The 27,046-nt window shown below is 40.9% G+C and overlaps 2 protein-coding genes across 4 annotated transcripts in view; both read right to left on the bottom strand.

Moving 5' to 3' along the window:
- Positions 1–3,083: 3,083 nt before the first annotated feature.
- nod1 (nucleotide-binding oligomerization domain containing 1) lies at positions 3,084–10,404 on the bottom strand. The gene is made up of 12 exons (XM_046399761.1): positions 10,253–10,404; positions 9,598–9,796; positions 9,241–9,415; positions 6,558–8,370; positions 6,350–6,433; positions 5,827–5,910; positions 5,632–5,715; positions 5,238–5,321; positions 5,063–5,146; positions 4,899–4,982; positions 4,734–4,817; positions 3,084–4,329 (listed from the first exon to the last, which is right to left on the bottom strand). Exons 2-12 carry the CDS (start codon positions 9,772–9,774, stop codon positions 4,257–4,259), a joined length of 2,826 nt encoding a protein of 941 aa, XP_046255717.1. The 5' UTR covers positions 9,775–9,796; positions 10,253–10,404; the 3' UTR covers positions 3,084–4,256.
- Positions 10,405–11,524: 1,120 nt separating this feature from the next.
- enpp2 (ectonucleotide pyrophosphatase/phosphodiesterase 2) overlaps positions 11,525–27,046 on the bottom strand; it is a 31,160-nt gene continuing 15,638 nt past the window's right edge. For 2 of the 3 annotated variants that reach the window (XM_046399762.1, XM_046399763.1), the window contains exons 10-25: positions 26,687–26,752; positions 25,616–25,688; positions 25,344–25,452; positions 23,964–24,089; positions 23,772–23,803; positions 23,430–23,557; positions 21,695–21,770; positions 21,377–21,464; positions 21,088–21,257; positions 18,076–18,211; positions 17,636–17,775; positions 15,703–15,838; positions 14,387–14,464; positions 14,053–14,185; positions 13,672–13,825; positions 11,525–13,011 (exon numbers count right to left, since the gene is read on the bottom strand). In XM_046399762.1, the coding sequence (XP_046255718.1) occupies positions 12,841–13,011; positions 13,672–13,825; positions 14,053–14,185; positions 14,387–14,464; positions 15,703–15,838; positions 17,636–17,775; positions 18,076–18,211; positions 21,088–21,257; positions 21,377–21,464; positions 21,695–21,770; positions 23,430–23,557; positions 23,772–23,803; positions 23,964–24,089; positions 25,344–25,452; positions 25,616–25,688; positions 26,687–26,752 (1,816 nt within the window). In that variant the 3' untranslated portion in view covers positions 11,525–12,840. The remainder of the gene's footprint in view (positions 13,012–13,671; positions 13,826–14,052; positions 14,186–14,386; positions 14,465–15,702; positions 15,839–17,635; positions 17,776–18,075; positions 18,212–21,087; positions 21,258–21,376; positions 21,465–21,694; positions 21,771–23,429; positions 23,558–23,771; positions 23,804–23,963; positions 24,090–25,343; positions 25,453–25,615; positions 25,689–26,686; positions 26,753–27,046) is intronic. The other variant, XM_046399764.1, reaches the window with a different exon arrangement.

The raw sequence follows: 27,046 nt of genomic DNA on the forward strand, positions 1-27,046 counted from the left end.
TTTAAAAAAAACAAAACAAAACAAAAAAACAAAACAAAAAACAACCTTTGATTTAAGCTCACATCCTTGGTCCACTCAGTGTTCCGTTTTTGTGACAGTGTTTGATATGATTTGTAATTTGACAATGAAGATAAGGCAAGTTTGATCTTCAGTTCCTTCTTACTGAAGTATTTTGGGTGGTATTTTGTGGCTTTATTGACAGCAGAGATGTGACATGACATTATCATCAGTTGGAATTGCTAATTTTGCTGGTTTAAACATAGCCGATAAACTTTTTTATTATAGCACAAGAAGCAGCTTCTGGTCTCTAAGTGACCATTTCCTCTACTAAAACTCTTAACTGTCAGCAGGTTATAGGAAAAATATGTATGGTTGTTGTCATGCTGGAAGTCATTAACTGTTTGGAACTTGTTGATTGGTGAACAAAACTACAGCAGACTGGGCTCAGGTCCTTGTCGCCTAAATCGAAACTTCAGGCAAGATCAGACCTAGCTCCAAGACACAAGACTGAGGGACACTGGGACGACTGGATCTGTTTCTGGGGGTTTTCATGGGGTCAGGTTTTCCTGAAGACCTCTACCTTGGAGAAGCTAGAAGTGTGAGACTTTTTTTTTACAACTGTTACAGTTGATTTCACTGACAAGCTCATCATCAACCAGAGAATATGAACTCATCAGTGAAATCAAAGTGTGGATCCCAAAGCTCCAATGGCACACTGTTATCCATGACTCAAAACCCAGAGGTTGTCCAAAGACGAGACAGTTTTTATACTTGAACAACCAAACTGCTTCACAATGGCAACTTTAAAAGCTATCTTATGTAATCCCAACTTCATGTGGAGATTCTTAATGAGGTCATAATGAAGTTTCCTTTCAAAAATGTTAGTTAATGTGTCCCAAAGTGTCCCGTATGGTTTCCAGTTTCAGTGGGTGGTTGTGGAGGAAAGGTAAGGTAGAATGAAATGGGAGCCTTATTTAAAAATCTATTCAAAAATCTATCAAGAAAAAACTACAAATCTTGTTTTACACATGCAGTACTAGAAATCTGAATATCAGTCAATTCATGAATATTTAGGACACAGCATTTATCAGTGGTATCCAACCTACAGGATGCATGTGTGTACAGGTTTTAATTAACAGAGCAGGTGATCTTCCAGGTCAATGTTCTGTGAAGGAAAGAGGGGGAATTAGTCAGCTGCTGAATCCCAAATCCACTTCTCTCCTTTTGCTCGACTCGCTCACAGCCACACCTCTCCTCTCCTGTCAGTCACTAACCAGGTCTGGGCTCACTATGACACATTACTAACACTGCACTGTACACACAGCATCAAACCCCATGCTGCATGTAGAATGTTACTGTGAAAGCAGAAGCTGTTTGAGAGTTGTTCATTTGCTCTTCCATCCTCAAAAACACAGATCCACTACTGATAACATACAGTTGTTTTATTTCATAGAGTCTTTTTTATTTCAAACCACTTCGAAATGTGATCAATGAGTCATTTTCATGTTCTATTTTAGCTGCAGGCAGTTGATATGGCATGTAGGTTTCTGCATTCCAAACACGCTGGCTTATTACTCTTAAATTAGCATAATCTTTAACATTCTGCTCAGGACATTTTGATTTAAAATGAATCTTTCCCATCTTTACCTTCCATCCTACAATGTGACATAATGAAAGATGCTATCAAGCTGTGTTAGAGACTGTAGGAAAATTATTCAGGTGCTGAGGGAGGATGATTCTTACATTTGATTAAAAAAAGAAAAAAAACTTAAATGTTTTCATTGGACCATCCCCTTTGACTGTAATATTCTCCCCTTTACCTTTAAACAGTGCACTTATGTCAAACAGTAAAGCGCTGCTAAATAAAGTTATTCCAGTCATCTAATGAGTGAACTTCCCAGTTCAAGTGGCAGCTTGGTGGCTGGCTGTTTCTCTTTATAAATCTCTCCTCTAACTTCATGGAAATGCAATACTTTATTACTGAACTATCCCTTTAAAGGACTTGCTATACGTAATGTACTTCACGCTGTTTTTATTTTTCAAGTTATGTGATGCTGTGGTTGGGATGATGCTGACGCCTCCATTTCTAGGTGAACTTTGGAGTTGTGGGATCCGCCCTGACAGCCACACAGAGATTAGCTGAGCCCCTGTAATACTGTCCCACCACACAGTGGTGCTACAGAGCCATGTAGTTCTCGTGTTGTTCTTGCCTTGTAGCAATAGTCACACTGATGGACATCTCACAGGACTCAAACTGTACCTCCATATCTCACTTTAATCTGCAATCAATGACTATTTATCATCACTTTCATGTCTGATCATAGAGATGATTTCTGTGAGCAGGTTTGACACCAACTACTTATGTCTTTTCATTTCTGTCTGAGTATTTTAGAGGAAAAGTTCAACGGCTCTGGCCTTAATAGATACGATGACGACATTCAATTATCTGTCCTTATGGTTTTTGATTGTTGTATTGTTTTTTTTTAACAATAGCATAATGATACATCCATCTACAGCAGCAAAAAAGTAATATAAAATGTTTAAATTCACATTAAAAACAAAGCTGTATGGAGGGAAAGGCCTGTGTTAAAGTAAATTAACCAGAAAAAAGTTTCAGCTCTGTGGTGTGAGAACATTTTGGAAGGTGCAAACTCCCTATCCATTTTCTTGGTATCTCTGACGCTCTCAGCCACGACATGTCCTGCCTCAGTGGATGGACGTGTAATGGCTTATGAGAGCATTTCCAATATACCACTCGCCTTCCCTGAATAACATAAGATTCTTCTGTTCTACACTGTGTGTTGGCACAAAGGTGTCACGTTACTTTTCAACTACCATCACACCCGGTCAGGGCTTCCCCTATGTCCACATACAGCATGAGAAATCCCCAGTATACCACGTCGTAGGTGTTTGAGCCACTGCACAATGATCTGAAAGAAACTTGGTGAGGTATTGGCTCAAGTTTGGGACAGAATGAGAGAGACGTATGTCCAGTATTTGCATTGTACTGGCTTTGTGTGAGACACAGAGGATAGAGTCCTAAGATAAGCCTTACATGAGCTACTTAAGAATCAGTCAAGCACTTTTTTTAGCATTTTCATAATTTATTCCTTGCCAGTTCTGAGCCCCAACGACAATTACCTAATGAAATGTAAACGAGAATGTGTGCTGTTCAATATGTAAGTGACAAAGACAGAAAATCATAACAAATAGAAAATATGTTGAAATATTTCTTTCCTGTAAAACTATGTACAAAAAGCAATTAAGAGTGAATCCTTTGGATACCAATCATTCTCTTGTACTTATTGCATTTTTATGTTTTGTGTTTAAAACTAATCCAAATTTTTTAGTAAAAATCCAGCAGTATAATCAGCCTGAACAGTGTCCTATTCAAATTATTTTTCACAAATTCTATTAAACATGGAGCTTAGTGAGCTTAGTTGCATCAAGACTGCTCATTTCTGTATACACCCACTGCATTTCTGTCACGAAAGCGTAGTTTGTTCATTTAAAGATGAACATTAAGATTAGGGATAGACAGATACCTATCCTTACTAATATTGTTCCTTGAGTAATGATCACCTTCTGTTGAAGTGTGTCACTTTCAGGGGGCTGCCTGTTCACTGTCGCACAGTAGGGTACTGGAACACTTGAATGGAACGGAGTCATAAGTCATTTTATGAATTTCCTGCTACAGCGAGATAAAATGTGATGTGTGAAAAGGGTCTATAGAGGGGAACAGATGAGGAGCATCCGGAGAGTAATGATAAAGGGAAGTCTTTCTTACTAACTAAGCTCCACGTGTTGTTCGTGTAGACGGAGAGTCTATCAGGGGAAATTCATTGCACTGGCTATGAAAACACAGTACAGAGGAACAGCCAACAATAAATAAAATAAAATAAGATTATCTATAGATAGATATAGTCACACAAGACAAAGAAGGAAGGTATTGCTTCATTTTCGTCTTGTTCATCAGTGCTTCCACTTCCTTTTTTGCCAACAGTCACGTAAAACTGTCAAACATTTGGTAAAATGTCAGGTAAACATCCCCTACATGGAACAAGACACACACAGTTTCCTCAGTGCAAAAAATGGTTTCATCAACAATGCATGATGAATTAGTGAATATAGAGAATTTCCATTACAGCTAAGTGCCCATAGGTGAAATACTACATGTCCACAGTGAACACACTCTGCATCTGTTCTGCTATGCAGATTGTACTCAGCACATGCATGTGTCTCACAGGAGTGCCCAGTCAGTGGAACCGCATCCTTTTCTCTGCCTCAAACAGTTTCTCTTCCTCTTCATGGAGCTGGTTTCCTTTCAAGCTGCATTAATATGAAGACACACCATCTGACATTAACAACACATTCATCTGTCTCAACACAGTAACGTTAAGGTGACACCATGTAACTTTTGAAAGAAGAAATAACGTAATCTCTCTATGAATGTAAAGCTGCATATAAAAGCAAGAAAACTTTTTCAGCTTCCGTCTATACTTTTTGTAGCTAACGTTAGCAAAGTGCAAATGTTATACGGTATCAGTGTAACTGTACTAATTCGGTACAGATATTTAATGACATTAAGAATTAATTTTTCTGGAATCTACTATCATTTTGGCAGATGGATGAGCCTCAGCGTGGAATGCTGCAAAACATCTGTGATGACAGCTGATCCGCACCATTCAGAGGAGAAGAAGAAGAAGTGACTGTGAATTGTACCAGATCCTCACCATATCTCTTTGAGTGCTGTGTTGTGAGCGAGGGCCTCAGCGAGCTGCTTGATCCCATCCACAGTGAACTGGTTGCTGATTAACCTGCAGACAGAGCGGGTGAGTCCCTCAATGTCCTGTATTCAACAGGTCTCATCCATGTGAGTAAAAGCATGTTTTTCTTACCAGAGGTGTCTTAATCCTGTGTTAGCCTGGACCAACTCAGCCAAGTGTGGAGCTGCATCATCAGTCAGCTCATTCTGCACTAACCTACAAACAACAGCACAGACATAGCAGCAATGCAAAGACAGTGCAGTAATCACTGGGTTCAAACTAAGCTCCGAGCCTACCAAAATATCCTGAGGACGCTGTTCTCTTTCAGAGCTTCTGCCAGGCACTTTCCACCTTTGGATGTGATGCCATTAGCTGAGAGACTAGAACACAGAAACAAAGAAATGCCTCTATTCAATCAGTGAGTTTCAGTCAACAGACTTTCATTGCCTCTGTAGGCGGCTGCCCTCTCACCTGAGGTTAGTAAGGCTTGGGTGGTGTCTCAAAGCTTTTGCAAATGCTTCTGCTCCCTCATCACCAATACTGTTCCCCCACATTCTGCAAAAAAAAAAAAAAGTGTCATCATCGTCATCATCTGAGCAGCACCATGAAGCATACAAACACAATTGGAACCAGCAGAGAGAAATGTATCGTTTTCATGTTAGAATTTCACATTTTTAAAACACAAGCTGTCACGTTAGTGGAAAATGTGGACCTACTCAGTGACCACATTTTGATCATGATTTGTTTAATATGTCAACTGAAACTCATCTATTAATCCTCTCCACTTGACTCTCACAGTTTTTTTCTAATCTCGCTGCTTTCACGAGTACAGCCACATCGGGATAAGAAGAGCAGTGATGCTTACCCTACATCGAATACAGAAGTGCTCTTCTGAATTGCGCCCGCCAAATACTTCCCCCCAACAGTAGTGATCTTGTTTTTACCAATCCTGAGGACAGCATCAATTTAAAAAAGACGTTATACTATGGCATGTTAATTTTACAGCTATTATAATAGTCACAATATTCTCATTTTATCTTGGTACAAGTCAGAAACATACTTGACAACTCGCAGCTTCGGACACGCTTCAATGATCTGAGCAACTAGCTTGGCTCCAACATCAGTGATCTGATTGTTGTAAAGGCTGAGAGCAAAAACATACAGGTTAAATATTCAGGTTAAAACATAAAGCAGACCATTTCTGTTATTTCACAGCAACAGTTATTAGTCACTTATCAGATTATGATTTTAATTAAAAGTATATGATAAATAAAACACAGTGGGGACATTTGTCAAATCTTTGAGTGAGCAGTTCCAAAGACACATTCCCCAAAGACTGACGACAGGAGCACAACTTATTTTTTTCTTATTTTCTACTGCAATAACCCTCTCATGACTCCTTGGATTTTTTTTTGATTGTCTTGTGACCATTTGGAAGGCCCCATTCCCTACATCTGGAGCCACTGGTACATACAGTATACAAATATGATACATATGTATCATGATATATATATGTAACTAAGATGGTGAAATACGGACGATTTCGTCTTAAGTACACCGGAACAACTGACATGGGTACTCACCCCAAAATCTCCACAACTTTATGCTTACAAAGCTCCTCTGCAAGAATCTCAATGCTGCTGTCTGACAGGTTATTTACAGATAATCTGAAGATGAGCAGAGTGATTAGTGTTGATTAGATGAGATGAATGCATACATTAGAAAATTAGTCTGAATATCCCTTGATAGAGATTAGAAGGTAGTTAAAAACATGTTTATATTTAAACTTGCCTTACTATTGTCATTTTACAAAAGGAGGGTTTCAGCTGCATCACCCCGTAGTCACTGATGTTGTTGTTGTCCATGTCGAGCCCTATGTGCTTCTGACGGTGCTGCAGCACAAAGTTCAGGGCGGTGCAGTCCCCTGAGAACACGTTACAGTAACCCAGCTTGATGATGGCAGCCGTGATGCCTTTTGCTGTCATTTGAGCGATGTCTTTGCTCCCTGTCTCAAAGATGCACCTCAGTAGCCAAAGGAAGTTTGGCAAAACATGGACTTTCTTGCCGTCGTCACTCTCGTAGTGGGGTAAGCCATGGAGGTGGGACTTTATGCTGGTGGAAAGGTAGGATTTTAGTAAGGCCCGTTTATTCTTTAACAGCACAGGAGATACCAGATTCTCAATCAGGCCACGGTGAGCTTTGGACAGCAGTCCGCACAAGAACAGATTAGTGAACTGAAGGTGTTCATTAGTTGCAAAGGGCTTCTTTTCGCTGGGCTTCGAAGATCCACTGATACAGAACTGAAAAGGCAGACAGGATGATTCTCTTTTCCTGCTACACTCTGTAAAGAACTTGAGGATGGAGCTTGGAGCAGCCTGCTCGTCCAATACGAGAGCAAACGCTGCCAAGAAAGACTGAAGGGTGATATGGAGGAATTCAAATGAAGCAGGGCTTCCACTGGCATCATACTCACTAATGGCTCGAAGAAAGCCCAGGGGCAGGTCCTCCTCAGTCAGACCACACTCAGTGATCTCCTCTTGGCTGCAAATGAAGCTCCCTTTCTCCATTCCCAGAAGAGCTAGTTTTGCAAATGCTGCAAGAGGCCTGAGCCCTGCTTTGAAAGTCTCTGAGGCACAGCGAGTGCTTTTCTTCACCAGAGGTGGAGCAGGGGAGGTGGAGTGGCTGAGGAAGACCTCAGACAGCAGGAGGAAGATGTCAGTGAGTGATATACAGGCTTCAGGCAGATGAAAACTATCATGCATGGTGTGCAGGTGCCTAAAGCTTTTGAATACAATCCAGCAGAACAGTGGTGTGGAGCACAGGCCGTAGAGGTGGGGGCTAGCTTCCAGCTGAACTGACACCAGCTTTCGGTGCTCCTGCTCACTGAAGTGTAGGTCAGTGTAGGTCTTCAAGTGAACAGGCGAGAACCCTCGCAAGGCCACCTTCTTTCTGATCACCCTACTCTGGATGTCAACTCCTGTCCGGGATGTCAGCACCTTCTGGGAGCCCTTGAGTAGTTTTCCACTGAGCAAGCTGACGAGCAGCTGGAGAGGGTGTGCCTTGCCTTCTGGGGACACCACTTCAGGTACATTCATAAGGTCTAGATCCTCCTGAATCTCATCATATCCATCAAATGTAAATATAACCTTCTCAGGGAAGCGCAGGATATAATCAAACACCTCGTTATCTGGATCATGGTCGGGGTAGCAGTTGTATTTGAACAAAAGGTCTCTGAGAGAGATGTGTTCTGTGTCCTTGAGGATGCTGAACATCCTACAGCGGAACTTAAAGAAGAAAATGGCGTCCGTCTGCAGCTCTTTGTTGGACCAGAGGTTCTGGAGCTTCTGCAGGAGGATGGATTTTCCCACGCCAGCATCCCCCGTCACATAGATGGTTTCACCTTGTGGATTGAAGACTGCATTTTCTCCCAGGAGCTGGTCCAGACTCTCTAAGAATCCCATACTTTCATTGCAGTCACTCAACAGTTCCATCAGCGTGTCAGTGTATAGTTCCTCTAGACGTGTTTCCTCTCCCTGGCCATACGACATGATGAAGCAGGTGTCCCGGCTCATCTCATGCCTCAGCTTCTCACAATACCTGCTGACTAAGAGAAGGCACACAGTGATATAGCGGAAGCTGTTAGTGGAATTATGATAATTGTAGTTCAGTTCAATTCAATTATGGTTCCTAATTTTCTTTTTAGGACCCAATGCAAAAATGGATGCACGGTTTGTTGTCTTTTAGGCTGGGACCAGACTACTAACTACTAACTCTAACTTTTATTGTGATCTAATAATGTTGAAACTGAAGTGGCTGGATTTTTCAGTCTTTGGCTCTGTGATGGATACTACTGTCCTTCAGTGCAATGCACAAACTGATCAAAGCAGCTGTTAACAGCCAGAAGTAATTAAACTAAACTGAAATAGCGAAATAAAGTTTAACACATCTGCAGTAACGGCACACCTTAATTGTACTTCTTGTATTTTTCAGCTTGTTGATGCTGTGTTTCAGATTAAATGTTCTACTTTATCTACTATATTTATCTGACGGCCTGACTACTTCTCGTAATTGGGTATTTTTACATTTCCACCCAGTTCTACGACTGGGGAAAGAATAGCTGAAACACCCCTCTGTATGACGCAATACAACAACCATCACGATGGAAGGATTTGCTTCAGAGATGTGGACAATTAGACGTATTCCTTTTAGCCATGCATAAACTGCTACCAAAGTGCATTTCCAAATCCTATCGTCTTGCTCATCCCAAAACACTGTTAATAAACCACAAACTTTCCTCGTCTGTAAACAGCCGTGACTGATGGTGGCTGGGGTTGTTAATCTTACTGTAGTCTGGTTTAACTATCAGCCTCACATCTGAACATCAGACACACAAACACCCTCACATGAAGTCTAATAAGCATAGAAAAAGAACATGCTGGTGGTGCAGAGCAGCATTAGTGATTGTAATACTAACTGGGATCAGTGTTCACCACTTTCATCACTGCTATGTCATTGCTTGGCTTGTAGTTGATCTCTTTCAACCACGGCTGGAGGTCTATGTATGCATCACATACTTTATATATGATGTAAATAAAGTATTCACAGGCTTCCTCCCCTTTGCATTGGACCAGCTCCAAGATTTTGCGCACCTGTAAAATAATCACAGGAAAGAAGGTCACACATTTTCTACTTCATTTTGGAGCTAACCAGCAGATATTTTTTTACAGAGAAATGAGACAATGTACTTCAGAGTTTCAAAAATGAATGAAGATAAACGATTGGAAATTGCCCTTTTTTTTTTTAACAGATTAGATGCCTTTGCTTGTCCTACCTGCTCCTTCTTGGTAACAGTCTGCTGTACAATCTCTACATCTTCTTCACAGAGGAAGCCACAGGCCAACAGGTTGTCCAGGATGCACTGAATACTCCTCAACCTGGACACCAGCAGCTCTCTGTGGTAGGTGAGGACGTTGAGGCACGACGCCTTGGCTTCTTCTCGCTGACCCATGTTTACTGCAGATCAGTCAGCTCTGTGGGATTACAGACGGCAGGACAGGTACACAGTGCCACAGATTTTTCTTAACTGTCCATGATCCCGTTTTTAGACATCCAAAAATCAGTCAGTTACAAGCGGTTATCATTGGATGTTATTATGCGAAGCTGAGGTTTTTATGAGTCCATGCAGAGTTCACAGGTTGTTCCCATTTTGTTTACTAAATGACGCCTGAGTGAAGAAGCACCAGTTAGTATCATTAGAAATCACACACCAACACCATGTGGCACTCCTTTGACACAATTAACTAGAAACTAAGCGGATAAATCCACGTCTCTCAGAATTCAACACTGATAATTATCTTTAGAATTTAAGGTGAACTGAAATTTTACAAATAACCGCATTTCGTTGCGTCAGCTATGTTCGTCTGTCTAATGGAACTGTGCTCCACAAGAAACATTAACCGGGCTACAAAATGACAAATGAGTCCTACCATTGTGTTGCGTCCACACCAAAGCGCCCAAAACAACTGTGCAAAATAAACACCAAGCTTTTAAAGGAAGTAGCTACTGTCAGTGCTACAGGTGCCCGTTAGGTTACTTTCTGTTGTCAACATACAGTAAACTAAGTTTTCTGTTGGAGTAGGAAGTGAAAGTATTCGGCGCCGATGCGTCATTTCTCTCCACAATTTCGCAACACGGCCGCGCTGCATTCAGGTCCCCACGAAAATGTGGGAATTAAAATCACGGTACCTTTCAGCTCCCCAAAAGGAGGTTGTGGTTTCCATCTGTGCTGATGGTTGGTTGGTTTCGCTGTTTCTCGGCAGAATTATGGAAACTACCGTTCCGATTTTCACGAAAGTTGGCGTGAAATGCCCAAGTATGTATGGCAAAGAAAGAATCCATCAAATTTTGGAGCGGATTTTGAGGCGAGTACGCATTAATGTCCTTTATTTGTTTGTTTTCACAGAGTGAACAGGAATCCTCCGTCGGCTCGAAAGATCAACAGTTAGTGAATGAACAGAATCATGAAAAAATAAAAGTTTTTTACCATCAGCTACCCGACAATTTACCTGCTAAGAAAAACCAAGTTCGAGTTAAAAGCTCCCCTTTCCTCTAGCGTTGCATTTACGGTCATATCTTGTTTTTTGTCCGTGGCGTGTCAGTGATAGATGATGGATGGGTGCTAGTTGCATCATCCTGAGATTTTTTTTTTATAAATGAAAACATTAAAAGTAAACTGTGATCATTTCATTACTGTTTCATTTATTTTTTATTTTCATTTACTTTACTCTTTTTTCATTCAGTCATTTCGGCTTGTTATCTTGCTGTAATACTGCACTGTCGGCTTCTGCATCTTCATTTCTGTATACGCATTTGATATCTCTACATATGTACATGATAGCCTGAATCTTTTCTGGTTTTCACTAATGTATGTTGTGTGAAATATTTGCAATTTAGAAGTAAATAATAAATGCACAGCTGAGATGGTGAGGCATCGGCCAGGCAAAACATTTCTAATAGTTTTGCTTATCGCTGTGTGCTCTCCGAGTGCTCTCTGAATTTAAATTACTATGTACATAACTATGAGGTGTTTTCACTATTTTCTTTTTCACTGTGCAGATGGAAATGTGCATCTACTCATTGGCAAGAGGCTCATGACAGTGCGGGATGTAAACTTTGTCCTCCTCGGCTGAGCTGTAACGTTAGCTAGCTTAGTAAGCTAGCTTCTCATCCGGGGGTTCTCAATGTTGCTGAAATGTCCATGTGTAGGTATACACGTGCATCACATTTCATTTAATTAAAAAAAAAAAACACTTGTTTATTGGATTGAAAAGCACACAACGCATAAATATGTCAGTCTCACAGGTGGTAAATGTTTTACAGAAAACAATAAATCATCAACATCGATTTTGTTACTGTGCACATAGCAAAAGGTTCACATCACAACACACACAAAGTCTGACGCAAACAGAAAATATCTTGATTTCAACATATACACACCGAACACAAACATCAACAACATTGCATTATCATTACATTGAAAAAAAAAAATTACAGACAATTTCATGAACATAGAGAAACTGTCAATGCAGACGGTATACTGAGCAAACTTAACTGAGTGGGTTAATACCATGTAGGAAACTGAAAATATGCCCTCACTGCACTACTTTAACAAAAGTGGTGGTTTTGTCTGGAACTGATCCTTTTGAAAGCTTTGTAGTGCAATTCATTCTTTTAAATCTTTAAAACGTCATATTTTTACACATATGGTATATTGGTTTTGGAAAATTGAAGTTATTATTCTGAGTCAAAGTGACAAAAAAAAAAAAGCTACCAGACAATATTGCAGCATAGCACTACTGTTGGTTTGTTGGTCTTGGCTCCATACTCCAGTTCCCATATGTCTGCTGTGTGAATTGTACCAGACAGGGACAAGAAGGCGCACTGTAAATACCCAATGCACAGAGGCTGGGAGTTGAAGGGAGGGTAGGAGAGAAAACTTGTTCTGCAAAATCATGAGTTGAATCTAAGTAAAGAATCAAGTAGGGTGGTGACGAGCAGTGGCCTCCCTGATATTTACACATTATAATGCAGAACTGCTTCTGTAAATTCAATTGAAGCCCTTGATATATATATGTTTTTTTTGCTTGAAAAGTAAAGCACTAAAGTGGCAGAATCATGCTGTATGTAGGTCCTGTTGTTCTTGGTTTAAAGGTTTCTTTCACTCTGATACAATTTCTCTAAATCTGAGAGTCAACCATGAACCAGTAACACAGAGCAGAGGAACTGTTTTTCTTTCCGACCGCTAAAAAGAATAAACAAAGGTGGACAGTATCGCAGCTAATAGCTCAGTGGTGTCAAAGCTGTATTTGAACAGATGGATTAAATGAAGATCAAACCGAGTGCTCAGTGAAAGGACCACAACATGGACGCTGAAGAGTAACTGCAGAGCAGCCATAGCTTCCAGCAAGAGCTAAAGCCGGTGAGGGTCAGTGTAACAGAGATGATCTCATCTCTTTCTTGTACCACATAGATCCACCACGGTTGAAAAAGATCAGTACCATAACTTCAGCAGAGATCAGATCTCGCTCTCATAGGTGTGCATGTAGGTCTTGAGTGAGAGGATTTCAGCATGGCTCCGGCTGGTTCTGCGGTATAGGTCCAAGCCTGTCAGGATCTCTACATCTCTGACTCGAGCCGTGTGCATCTTCATCAGGTCTTCCACCCAGCGAGACTCGTCCTCTGAGCTCTGCAGGGAGGACAAGAGGAACACAGCAACATTAGCATGGGTTTCTCCTCCAAGGACTCTGAATCTTCCATCACGTTCCATCTCTAAAGACATTTGGCTTTCAAGGAATAGTTCAACATGGTTCACATTCTCATGAGAGTGAAATCAGAAAATCAATATCAGTATGTGCGTTTTAAGTAGAGTTGCAGTCAGGATGTGGTTAGCGCAGCATAAAGACGGGGAAAACAGCTAGCCTGTCCAAAGTGAACCCCTCTAAAACTCACTAATTAACATATTGAATCTTGATTGTTTAATCAGCAGTTTAAACAGCAATTTGTATTTCAAGGGGGAGTTTCTTCCTGGCGATCAGTCTGGATGTCATTCACAGTGACAATGCAGTTGAGTTGTTTCACAGTAAGATTACCAGGTTTGGTACCATTGTGCCTGTATGGAAATATGTACCAAAACCTATGCTCACTGACTGTATGTGTTTGTTAAATGAGTGACTTTTTTTTCATGGTTAAATCTCCTCTGGATATGCATTCACCTGTATGTTTAAATGCAGCTGCTCAAACTGTTTAGGGGGAAGTTATATTTAGAGTGACTAGACAGAGCACACACAGTGTCTATTAGACTGATGTCAAAATGTGACAGTGCATTGAAAGATGAGATGTTGCTTACTTTGCAGGTCTCGTCGTTGTTGGGTCTGTGTGGCAGGATAAAGGCAGCGCTGCTGAGTGGGCCACTACATGAGTCTGCAGCCTGTGTGAAGTCTAAACAGCTGGTCAGGACCACAAAGTAGTGTGTAGGGATTGGTATTGTCCCACTTACATACCTGTAATAAAGTTCAAACAGAAGACCAACGATTAACTTGCTTCATTTATATCAATTGGACAAACTTTCCCCCTCAGCAAGGATTCAATTTTTTCTTTTCTTGTGAGTTTTAGAATACTTAAGCCCAGAAGATATAATTCTGTTTCCTTTATAATTCAGCCTGAATCCTCCACAACAATGTCAATCTAGAAACGCGAATTAGAAGTGAAGTATAATGAATGTTCTTACTCTTTTATCTTCTCAAATGAGTCCCTGACACCATCGTAGTCATAGTCAAATATGGGTCCGACGAGCACGTTCACCCCGTTGCGTTCAGTGGCATATTTCTTCACCAGTGTTCTCTGAAAGTAACTCCATATTCCTGAGAGAGAAGGGTGGAGGAGAATGGAGACAAAGATAAAGAGAGAGATGTGAGGTTAAAACAGGGTGGGGGTGGCGTGGTGATAGAACATATAGAAAGGCAGCGAAATATATCAGTGAAACTATCAGCATGTCATTTTTGTACAAATCACACAATGAAAGGTATGAGCAGTCATGCAGCGTTTGAAGAAAGGTGACTCACTCTTAAATGCAGGATACATGGGAACGGTGTTGGTGATGAGAACAGCATCATATTTTTTCTCCAATGTTGAAGACAATTCTGTCAATAAAGACAAAAAAGATGATTAAAACTATTTCATGAGCAATACTATTAGTAATGGTACTATAGCTGAATGATTATATAATTTAATTTTTCAACTGAAACTTTTTGGGCTTTGAACATCACAAGTGAAATGTCATCTAGTTCCATCAAAGTCAAGATAAGGCAGACCTCTCTACAGCTGATATCTCCAAAACCATGTAACCCACACCAAAACAACACTACAGGTATGTATTTAGGATATTGGTGTGTAATTGTACCTTTAAGCTGTTTTTTTTTTTTTTTTTCAATCAGATAATGCTAAGATAACATCAGTCCATTTTCTTAACGGTCACAGGGGGGCTGGAGCCTATCCCAGCTAACTACGGGCGAGAGGCGGGGTACACCCTGGACTTGTCGCCAGCCAGTCGCAGGGCCGACACACAACCGCACAATCTCACACTCACACCTAGGGGCAATGTAGAGTAGCCAATTAACCTAATGTTCATGTTTTTGGGACTGTGGTAGGAAACTGGACTATCCAGAGAAATCCCCCACAGGCACAGGGAGAACATGTAAACTCCACATAGAAGGGCCCAGACCGGGATTCGAACCTTCTTGCTATGAGGCAACAGTGCTAACCACTGCACCACCGAGCTGCCCGCAAAGATAACATTTTATGTCTAATAAGTTTGACTAAAATACTGGTTTTGGCTACACTAGTTTGACAGAAACAGTCAATAAAATCTGTTAATTAAAAAAAAAAAAGACTTAAATGACTAAAATGTAGTAGGCTGAAACTAGATAAAAATGGTTTTCACTCTGTTTGTGCTCTCTCTCTCCCTCTCCCTCTCACAACCCAACTGGTCAAGGAAGATGGCCGCCCACCTAGACCAAGATCTGCTCTGGGGTTTCTGCCTTCTTAAAGGAAGTTTTTCCTCGCCACTGTCGCCAAGTGCTTACTCGTGGGGGAATGTTGGGTTCTCTGTTTTACAAAATTTAATTAAAGACTTTGGTCTAGACCTGCTCTAATTGGATAGTGTCAAGAGATAATTTTTGTTGTGAATTGGTGCTATATAAATAAACTAAATTGAAAGTTTTCTTTGACTAATATGAGACTAGCAAATTAAAACTTGACTAATAAAGCAGGACGAGGTTGATGTTAAATATGATGAAAAGGAAATTTGACACAGGACTGAGACTAAATAAAAACTATGGGACAATATGAGCAATAGTATAATCTGTGGTGGTAAACTTACGTGGAGGGTAGAGGAAGGCATAGGTGATCTGTTTTTCCGCTCTGTAGTTGGTACAAGACTGACTGTAGGCTGGAGGGACTCTGGTATCTGGTTTCACACAGTTGGATAGGGCTTCAGGCAGAGGAGACACTTCTACCTGGAGGGCAACATGCACACACACAAGAAATAGGTCAACTGACAAGTATTTTCAACTACTGGTGTTTTTCAGTTGATCAACAGCCGTTTGTCTTGGGTATGAAGTTGAGAGGCTACACTACTAAAGCATAGTGAAGAGAGCCTGGAAGATAAACTGCCAGGTTGGGGACTGGAGGCTGGTGGCTGTCACCACATGGATGACCACTGACAAGATTCATGACATGAGGCGCATTTGGACCAAAAAGTTCCAGGGAGAGGAATGAACACTGGGTAGTTCCCCCCGAGAACTATGTACCTCTAAGAATCTTTTTTTCTGTTTGCCAGTCAGCTTACATCACTTCACGGTTTCTATTGGTGGTGCAAATGCAGTTGATGTGGAGATGTCACTTCTGCATCACATACATCCATCATCCATCCATCCATCTTCTTCCGCTTTATTCGGAGCCGGGTCGCAGGGGCAGCATCTTAAGCCGGAATGCCTAGAGTTCCCTGTCCCCAGACTGTTACCCTCACCTATGGTCATGAACTTTGGGTCATGACCGAAAGAACGAGATGTCGGATACAAGCGGCTGAAATGAGCTTCCTCCGCAGGGTGGCGGGATGCTTCCTTAGAGACAGGGTGAGGAGCTCTGTCACCTGGGAAGAGATCAGGGTAGAGCCGCTGCTCCTCCACATCGAGAGGAGCCAGTTGAGGTAGCTTGGGAATCTGTTTCAGATGTCCCCTGGACTCCTCCCTTGGGGGGGGTGTTCTGGGTATGACCCACCAGGAGGAGGCCCCGAGGAACACTCAGGACACGCTGGAGGAACTATGTCACGCGGCTGGCTGGGGATGCCTTGGGGTCCACCCGGAAGTGCTGAAGGAAGTGTCTGGGGCATCACATGCAACAATAACAATTTCATGGACATTTGCCCATGTTCTATTACCAGCTGTTGTTTACACAGCTGGCGTTTCAAACAAATTTTAAAAACAGGTAGCTGACGACTCGTGTACAACCAGTCGATAGACACTTACATGACTCAAGGTTGTTCTTGCGCTGGTAAAGTACTTGAAATAGTACTCTTAATAGTACCCTTAAATAGAAGATAAAAGAGTTCCACAGTACTGAGTTCTAAAAACTACAATAGTGTCTAGCTCTTGCAGTATGGAGACAGTAAAAAGGGGGATTTTTAGAAACATGAAATGCTTCCTCCGGTCCAAAAATGCCTATGATCTTGAAAGGTTGATGAATAGCACAATGGTACATTGCCACAGAGATGGGTATCTCCCAGGAACAAGTCCAAATGACCAAGGTTTCTCTGGGTCCCAAAACTCTTTGGGCCTGATGAGAAGCTGATTTGGCACGTTGAGGGAAATTTTGGTATTGAGGCTGATCCAGAGAGATTTCTCCATCAGTTAGTAACCATGGATGAGGCATGGGTCCACCACTTCCAACCAGAGATGAAAGAACAATTGAGTAACAGTGGAAACACCCAGAGTTTATGACTCCTAAGAAAGTAAAATTGGTGAGGTCCACGGGCAAGATTATGACCTTGTTTTCTGGCATGAAAAGAAAATGCTGCTTGTGAACTACCTGGAAAAGGGCCTCATTATTACAGGGGCCAACTGACTGACCACTTGTATGACCATTTGCATGTATTTTAAAAATCTTCTAGCCATGATCAAGGACATACTATTTTCTAAAGGTACTATTAGTTTTTGAGGCAGTTACTGGCTCATCCATCGTTCATAACTCTAATCATCTGTTTCACATTGGTGTACAATACTGAACAAGGGCAGAGAGCACAGAATAAACATTACCTGTCTGCTGACAGTATATGATGTCCAGAGAGGCATAGAGAGAGCCTCGCTGTAGCCACTGATGTAATCGCTGTGGTGGAGGATGGAGTATTTGGTACGGAAGAGTACAGCAGGTCGACCATGTGGCAGGTTCCTGCTGTCTGAGAGAGGAGGAGACACAGGTATGTAACAGGACACGTTTACAGAAAAATGCCATTCACAGTGGAGTGTATGTGCAAAACTGATCTGTTTTACCTTGGACATGGTGGATGATTTACTGTATTTTGTAACTTTTCTATAAATGTATTTATACATAAAATGAAGAGTTGGCTTAACTAAATATGGCACAACGGTCTAAAGGTTTCCTAAGGTGTTACAGAGATTTAACTTTGAGGTTCTTTTCCTCAGTGTTTACGCTGATATACTGTATAAAAGACAGGCCATATTTAGGAAACACTGACCATCAATAGCTTGCCTCAGTCGCTGGTTTAGCTCCTCCACTTTGTTCTGTAAGAGACAGAGCCAGAGTGACTCCAGGTTATAGCCTCGTACAAGGGTCACTTTCAAACCTCTCTGGCCCCTACTTTTTACACGCAACTGCAAAAAGATCGGAGATTGAAACAATCTCTTGCCAGAGATTTACATGGAAATCACAAACACAATATAGATAATGTGACACATTGTAGAGAAGAGCTGGGTCTAACTCACATCCAATCCAAGCAATTCAGAACGTAGAGCTCAAATATACTGACAATGTCTAGACTGAGAAGGTCGTCAGATGTGAGCGGTAAACCCCAATGAAAAGTTAGAATGCAGTACTACAGATTTTGTTGAAATGAACTGACTGACTTGAAGGTGAATTGACTCCAGCTCTGCAGCAGAAAGCAAAGAGGCAACATGGTTGTTTCAGTTTTTAAAGAAACTGAATAGAAGCAATCAGGTATTTGGATACATTGTTACAAGTCAAACTGGCTCATTCACCGGCTCACAGACAGACGCGCACAATTGATCAATTAAACATGGATGGTAGGCCCATGCAGATTATTCTTTTTACAGATTTACAAGTGCACTGCAAAAGCAAAATAGAAAAGTAAAAACAAAAAACAAAACAAACAAAAAATATATCTGTATTTGAATGCCCTTCAGTCACTTTGTTTGGGACGTCTGATGGATACAGTGCTGCTAAAAGGACAACACACAGCTCTCTCCAAAGCTTACAGCTGCTACAGACACACTCTGCTCTACAGTATACATGTATTTCTGCCATTTGAAAACATCAGCTTAATCCATTACTGGTAACTAAATGGTGCTGGGAACAAAAGAAAGCTGCCAGTAGACAGTGTTCCCAGGTCAAATCATACACTTTTTAGTCCTCTACATCTTAGCACGAGGGCTAAGAGGTAGCCATGTATTATTATTATTTTCTTATAAATAAAAATTATCTCAAAATAAATGTATACACTTTAAGGGTACAGAAATGTTTGGCTGGCATTATTACTATTATTCTTTTTTTTATCAAATAATTTATAATAGCCGTGATAGTATCCCTTTAAGACTGCATTAGAGATCCAGTCAAGACAATCTCAGCAAAGTGGAAAAATGTACACTAAACCTGGTGTACAACAGACACAATCTCAGCAAAGTTTCAAATATCTTGACAACATGAGAAGCATTTGAATTAGTTTCCTTCCTCATTTGGACAGAAGATTTTCATTTTGTCAGCTTACACTCACTCAGGAGGTCAGAGTCAACTGGAAAGTTTAAGCAGCCACAGACAGTCAACAGGTCACATTAGCTATAAGATAAATCAAATGATTCTCATGATCCCTCTCTCCCATCCCAATCCAAAGTGTTTGGACTGAATGGAGAGATGATCTTCTTGTTAAGGTGGGTAGTTTCTTATAGCTCCTCCATATCTGTAAAAAGAAATTATTACAAAATACCAATTTTGTAAATGAGGGCCTACAGCAGAAAATTGCTCTCGTGATGTCTGGCGCATCGGTGCAGGAATACTGAGCTGTGCTTCTTTTCAGGAGATGTTAAGTAGTCTCATGGTGAAACACAGTCAAGAGAATGTGACTGTTTGGCCTCTGGCCAGCGACACACTCCGGTTAGTCACACTTTGCAGAACTTTGTAAGGGTCTAATTTGACCTGGGGGAATCGACTCAGTGCCACATAAATCTTATCCGACTGCGATTACAGAAGAGGGGGCTGTAACATAAGGTGCAACCCTGGAGGCCATAATACACAGGAAACTGTTTGAGAACATGCTGTCTTGGCAGTTTCTCCATTTACCTCAACAGTATTTTAACATTTATATACTGAAAGCAACCTAGCTTTATATGCAACTGGGCAGTTTTATTAAACTGCCTAGTTGCGTATACTGAAAAAGGTTGTCCATGCATATTAATGTATGACAAAGTAATGTAAAGTAATACATGATCATTTTTGAAGATTGGCTTGTTAATCAGCCTAAGTGATACAAACATACAGTTGGTACCAACAGTTTATCTTATTATCTACTGACTGACTTTTTAATAAAAGAAACTGGCAAATCAATGAAATCACATCAGTTTCAAGTAAATTACTGTACACTCCCACCTATCCTGTGGAAAGAAGGACTCCCTGGCTGTTTAAATAGCGGCAGACTATGAGACATAAAGAGGACCATACTTCAGTTAGGAACATGCTATGTTGAAAACTGCTATCTGTATCCGCATGTAATGTACTGCAGATATTCACAGATCAGCTCTGAGTTCATCTGAATCCTCGTGTACACATAAATGTAGTGCAGAGCAGTGCAACTAGTTTCCAGGTGATTTCTTCTTCTGATGTATGAATGTTTTCTTTAACAATTCACTGTACTGATCAGAAAGGCTGATTTCTGTCATTTTAAATGGTTACATGCGTGCAGTAATGTCACTGCAACAAATTGGGCATTTGGCATTTAAGCAGGTTTATCAGGATGGCTGCTTTACTCCAGACAATTTCTGTGTGTGAGCCTGGATTGTGTGTATGACCTTTTAGAAATGTAGAACACAACAACAATTAACACTGCATCCTGAGTGACCTTTGTCTTGGCTGCTGCGCCTTGTGTATTAATGCATCAGCTCAGCATCTTACTAAACCGGGGAGACGTTTCGTTCTGTTTCACCCACATGCAACCCATCCGCTATTAAAAAGAAAACTAATTTATAAACAACAGACAGGATTAAAATGTTATTTTGTTACTTTTCCCATTCTGTATATAAGTTGTAATAACATTACAACAACTACAAAAATGAATTTACCAGCCATCACCAAAACTCATTTGGTTAATACAGAAAAGCACGGCAGGATGATTTTGGTTTCACTGTTGTTATCACTGATCAAAGTGAGCTGACAGACAAGCCAATCTCCTAAAGACTAGTATTCCTTTATGCAGTCTACAGAAAGCTGGGCCCAGGTCTGCCACTGAGTCATCACAGCTGACCTTGTCTTCGCAGCTGCAGCCCAGGTCGTCGATTCCTGCAGGAACAAGACCTGAGGCTGTTGGCCTGGAAATCTCCTCTGGCATGCTGGGTCTGTAAGTTGGGGCTCTCAGCAGGTGGTTCAGACTCCCATGGGTTCCATTATTGGGAGCTGGTTTCAGACCCAGAAGATCTGAGAGGGACAAAAATCAGCTAAAAGAATAAGTGGAAGTAGTCACACATGAAACACCACCTATGTTATGATATCCACTCACACATTTATTACATTGTGGACACAAAAATATGCCTTACCACACATGACATTGTAAAGCTCAATGTTTTCAAAGGCTGGAACTTTAGTCTTGTATTTAAATGCTGGTCCATACCCCAAGAAAATAGTCTGAAAATAAAAGTTGATGGCATATGTCAATAGATTTATCAGTAAATAACAGTTATCACTGATACAGATTTAAGTCAAAACTATCCCCTGTTATGAGTACTATTATGGTTATTAACTCATTACCTTTCAAAAATGGTCATGATACAGGCCAGTAAAATACATTTTCTGCACCTGGATATTAAAAGCCAGCCAGATGACTTCTTTATGTCATGGTGGATTATCAAAAGTACCTGCATGCTGTTGATCTTATTATCATATCCATGGTCACCAGAGTAGCCACAGTGCCTCTTCCCTTCAGGAACTTTCCTATAACAAATAATGTTAATAACACATCAGTGTTTGGTTGATGCATATGAAGGTTCAGACTTCATCATCAACGCAGCGAGTCAGCATTAAAATATCTCAAAATCAATGAGTTTCAATAAGAGTTTCACAAATAACTACCTTAATTAGCCTCATAGGTGTCAAATATCTGGATAGTTTAGAAAGAATGCAGTATCGCATCAGGTCCACACAGGTTTTTATGGGTTAAACGATGGTGTTAAAGACAGCTGACCTGCAGTGTGTTGTCAGTATTCACCTACTTTAGCCCTCAGCACAGGACAACCACTCCTTCACACAAGTCAAGCCGCACTCCTCTAATTGAAAAGCAGCCACTTCTTATTAAGTGTCCAATAAAACACTGCTTCCAGTTATACACTTCAATATGTGTGTGTGTATGTGGTTGTGTGTGTCTATGGGGTGAAGCCACAAGCACGTTAAAAATGTAAATGACTGGCTGACAGGGAAATGAGACGGACTCAGTGTTTCATTTGGTGTCAACAGTTGGTTTGGGATTTACGCAGACATTGACTAATGTATATGTACCTGTGTGTGTGTGTGTGTGTGTGTGTGTGTGTCAGTATAAACACTCTAAGACTCTGCTCACAGCTCCAGTGCCAACGATTAGCCCGTCTGTCTATCTGGGCTGCAGAGAAACCTCAAAGATCTCTTTCATTTAGCAGCCCTGAGAGAGAGAGAGAGAGAGAGTGTGTTTTGGTTGTGTGTGTGTGTGTGTGTGTATGTGTGTGTGTATGTGCGTGTGTGTTAAGACAGAATGCAGCTCTCCTCTCTCACGGTTCACCAACAAAAACAGCAAGACGGCTCCATGCAAGAAGACATGAACATGTACACTCACACACACACACACACACACACACACACACCGAGAGAGTTAGCTGTTTTTCACTCGGGGTCCTGATGACTTCACGGTTTACTTTGTCACAGAATCCTGTCAGTGTTGTACATCAATCTCCTGTCAGAGTTCTGAGTTAGCATATTAGCACGTTTCAGCAGCTACAAAGATGTGTGGGTTTTTAAAGATGCCTTGATAGCAGAAAATGTTGTAATAAAATGTGCTTTTAAGTAGAGCAAGATGTGCAGCTTCACTGATAGGTGGAAGGAAAAATGCAACATCAACTGTACAGAACACAAGAGCAAGAAAAGGATTAATTTTTGTGTATTTTTATCCTCAACTCCTGTTGTTTTCCTTCTTCCTTTTGCAAAATATTTTTGGTACTACACTTTCCATCATAGTTTGGGTGAGGCAAACAGGAGCTTTTTGTCTTTGGCCTATATCTGTTTACATTTCAGTGAACGGTTGACTGGGTTAAGACTGGTTTGGCTGGGTAATAACTGGGGGAAATCAGGTGCTCAGGGTTAAGTGTGTGTCAGGCTGATATAAACTCAAGTCAAAAGAAGGATATCTCAATCAATCCATATTTCTGGGTTTTGTAATTTCAAGAGGAAAGTGCATAAAATAAAATACCGTGGATCAAAATTTATTCTGCCTGGTTTTAAACCCTTTTTTGTTTATACTCTTTTTTTCTCTTTTTTGTACTGTATGTCGCTTTGACATATTGAAAGTGTGTCAGTTTTAACAGTCCAAGTTAGTTTGTACTTCCTGATGTGGTGGCGGAATTGTACCTGGCAACATGCCACTTCCTGTCCACCAGCAGGTGAATATCTTCAATGCGTCGGTTGTTGGCATAGTGCAATCTCTTAGGCAGGTGCTGCTTCATGTACGGCTTAAAGTGCTGCTCTGCCTTCTTACACTGGAATAAAGAAATAATCATTGGTATTTTGAGCTAAGAGGAGCCAATCAGAGCGGTGACAGACAGATCACCCAGTATTGCATGTTTAACCATTTTTGTACTGCAATAGTATATTTCTCTTAATAAATTTTACAACATTTTTCATTAATTCTTTTAAAGATCACACAGTCAACACTTCACACAAAATTTGTCAGCATGTCAGCCCAATGCTTACTGTTAGATTTGCAACGATAGCCTTGGGATCATCTGAAAAAGAACAGTAGTCATAGCTATTAAAACTGTTGCAATTCCAAATGAATCTACAAAATGAACAAAATATCTTTTTTGTAGGAACAAGAAACAAACAATCAAAAAATAGAATGAAATATCCCAGCAAAAAATCAACAGTAAGAGCAGTCTCGCTCACATTTAGAATTGTTGGGGTATCTCGAGCGTATTCTGCCTAGGGACCCAGGGATGAGGATGATGTCATCAACACCAGTCATGTAGTGACTGAGAAATTCAGTGCGATCACAGTGGGCTTCTTCCATACCTGAGAACATACAGGAAATTGAGAGGGAGTATGTGTGATTGGTGGTGAAACCTTGAATGAAGTGAATGAGCAATTTTCCTCTGTGCCTCCAAAACTACTGCCAGCATACCTCTGCGCAATGCACTTCTTCCTAAGATACACCATATAGAAAAAAGTATTGTGACACCTGACTATCACATCAACATGGACTTAAGTGACACCCCATCTTTGTGGCATCCCCTCTTTGTGGCTGTAGCAGCTTCCCTCTACTTGGAAGGCTTTTTCGGAATTTAAAGCCCATTCATGCTGCAAAGCGTTTGTGGGATCAGGCACTGATGGTGGATGAAAAGGCCTGGCATGTGGTCTCTGTTCCTGTTTGTCCAGTGGGGTTGAGTTCAGGGCTCTGTGTGGGCCAGTCGGATTCTTCCGCACCAAACTCATCCAACCATGTCTTTGTGGACCTTGTTTTGTGCGTTGGGGTGAGGTCATGCTGGGGTGGATGGGGGCCTTCCTTGGGCTGTTGCCACCCCACAAGGCCTAGCTCAACTACTGAAAAATGACCCCATACAACAGTTCAATAAAGAGGTGTGTCCGAATACTTTTGTCAATATAGTGTACTTAGCAAAACTGCTTTGTATTTTGAGAATACTGGGATCTCGTGAAAATCAATGCTTCAGTACCAGGCTGGTGCCAAAATTCTGAAAACTAGTTGGTACACAGTTGTACAGTACCACAGGTACTGGTAACAATTCTTCTGGACCTTACAGAAGCAGCATACACAGGTACAAGAGTTATATTACTGGTGAATTAGCAAAGACCAGTAAGCCAACAGTGTCATCAAACATTTAGATTCATTCAGTCTTTAAGGTTAGTGAGTTTCAGTCATGTTAACATTAGATTAGCAACAGTGCTACAGTGTTTTCCCTGGACACGTATTCTGGAATGCACGTTAGCATTACATATTGGGCGTAAAGGCTGCTGTGTTTGGGCTAACATAATGTAACCATAACACTAAGAAGGCTACTGTAATTAATGTTCATTTTTTGTCATCTGTCATAAAAAAAATTAAATGAGTGTAGCACATGCTCTCCAAGTATAGTGGAATTTCACTTGTATTGGTATTGATAACTAAATTTCTGGAATTGTGACATCCCTAGTTTACACTGCAAATATGTAAAGTTCCTGTATTTATCTTCATTACGGTTTCAAATAAATGGCTTTTCCAACTTGATACTTTGGTGCCGTGTGTGTTTGTCTTGGTGTACGTGTCTGTACCATGATCCCCCACCAGGATGATGTTGACACAGCGATGCAGTTTCATCTGTTTAAGTCCATCCATCAGTTGGCCAACAATTCTATCAATCATCCTCAGAGGATTGTTCAACTGAAACACAAAGGAGTTCATTGAGTGTCTGCTTTAATGATGCACAACACACACAAAGAAACCGCACTGAGTGAGAATGTCAATCTGGTGTTTTACCATGTGCTTTCCATACATACCCACCCATCCCCGAGTACGCACAAACACAGATGCGGATAGTACTCACTTCTGTGCTCATTGGCCCCATTTTGTGACCATATGTGTCCGGTTGTTCGGAGTGCATGGCATAAACATAGGGCCTGAAACAAGACACAAGTCATATTGTAGTTGTGTTTGCGGTAGTGATAGTGCTAATCGCCTATAATAAATTTATTTGTATAGCACTTATCTAAAACAGGTCTCAAAATGTTTTATATTGTATCATTTGCAGTGGTTAGGGTGAGGAGGATTACAATTACAATCCATTAAACTTCATACAATGGTGACCCTTTTGCCTTATTACACCTTCCAGGAAAAGTACAGCTGGAGCAGTTGTCATAATTCAGATGTCTTCCCCTCCCTCCAAATTTCTCTTGTGTATGAGAACCTTGATTATTCTTCTTTCCTCCCCCATTAATCATCAGGGTTTATTCATACAGAAAGCCAAGGAGATTTTCTCTTTTGACTGCAGGACCATTTGTGTTTATCTTGTTACTCACGTCAGCTTTTATTCGTTCCCAAACAGCCAGAATACTATACAGAATACTAGTCTACTGTATACTGAGGAACAGCACAGACTGAGGGAGTGTGTCTGTGTGTTTGATAAGCAAGAGTGAAGATAAATCTGTATTTTAAAAAGTAAACACTCCTCCTCCCACAGGTAAACGGCTCCACATCAGAGCTGAATCCAATGTAACTATGGTTTATTCCTGCAGAAGGTCCAGCTCTGGCCCCCCCCTTCTCTCCTCCTGAGCCCATAACCCTGCAGGTTAGCAGCAGCTCTGCCCCATTTTATAAGACACTCCTTTTATTCTTGGTCTTTAATGTATAGTTAGTGGCTGATAGGAAACTAAAGAACACAGAGGGGGTATGACAATATAAATAAAAGTGCTTGGCTGCAATCTTTATTTTCATTTTAAAAAATCCATTGGTGGAACTAGATTACATTACTAAGTCCAAACAATTTATGGAATATAGTGAATCATTTTTCCCCCCATCTTGCTATGCTGATAGAAAAAAATAAAAGAAAACATGAGGAAAAGATGAAGATGGAAAACAATGTGTGAAGCAGAAAGGAAAAAGGAAAAACTTATTTCACCTCTCCCCTTCCGGAAGGTGGAGCCACTGAAGCATGGTCAGTATCCGCCTCTCCAATGGGATAGCCCTGAAACACAAACGCACAAGGTAAGATAAAACCAAAGCTGTAAGGGAAAAACAATCCAAAGACATGAATACAGGAATGGATTCTGATTCTGGTACCCTGTTGCCTTCTTGAACTATTAAATCATTAAACTCCAAATTGTTCTTTTAAATCCCAAAAAGCCTCATAGCCCCATAAAGCCCCCTGACTGTTTAAAGTGTCTGAAAGCAAAGGCTACCTCTGTGCTGCCTGTGTAGTGATGAGGCCACCAACCAAGCTGCTGGCTGTCATACAGTCCACAGCTGTCAACCATCAAGC

Source organism: Scatophagus argus, chromosome 9, assembly GCF_020382885.2.
Source record: "Scatophagus argus isolate fScaArg1 chromosome 9, fScaArg1.pri, whole genome shotgun sequence".
NCBI classification, from domain to species: Eukaryota; Metazoa; Chordata; class Actinopteri; family Scatophagidae; genus Scatophagus; species Scatophagus argus.

Coding starts and splice junctions, on each gene's coding strand:
- nod1 (XM_046399761.1), bottom strand. CDS start 9,774: ATGGGTCAGCGAGAAGAAGCCAAGGCGTCGTGCCTCAACGTCCTCACC. Junction 5,911..6,349: donor AAAGTTGTGGAGATTTTGGG/GTGAGTACCCAT, acceptor TTTTGCTCTCAG/CCTTTACAACAATCAGATCA. Junction 4,818..4,898: donor ACAGGATTAAGACACCTCTG/GTAAGAAAAACA, acceptor CTCTGTCTGCAG/GTTAATCAGCAACCAGTTCA.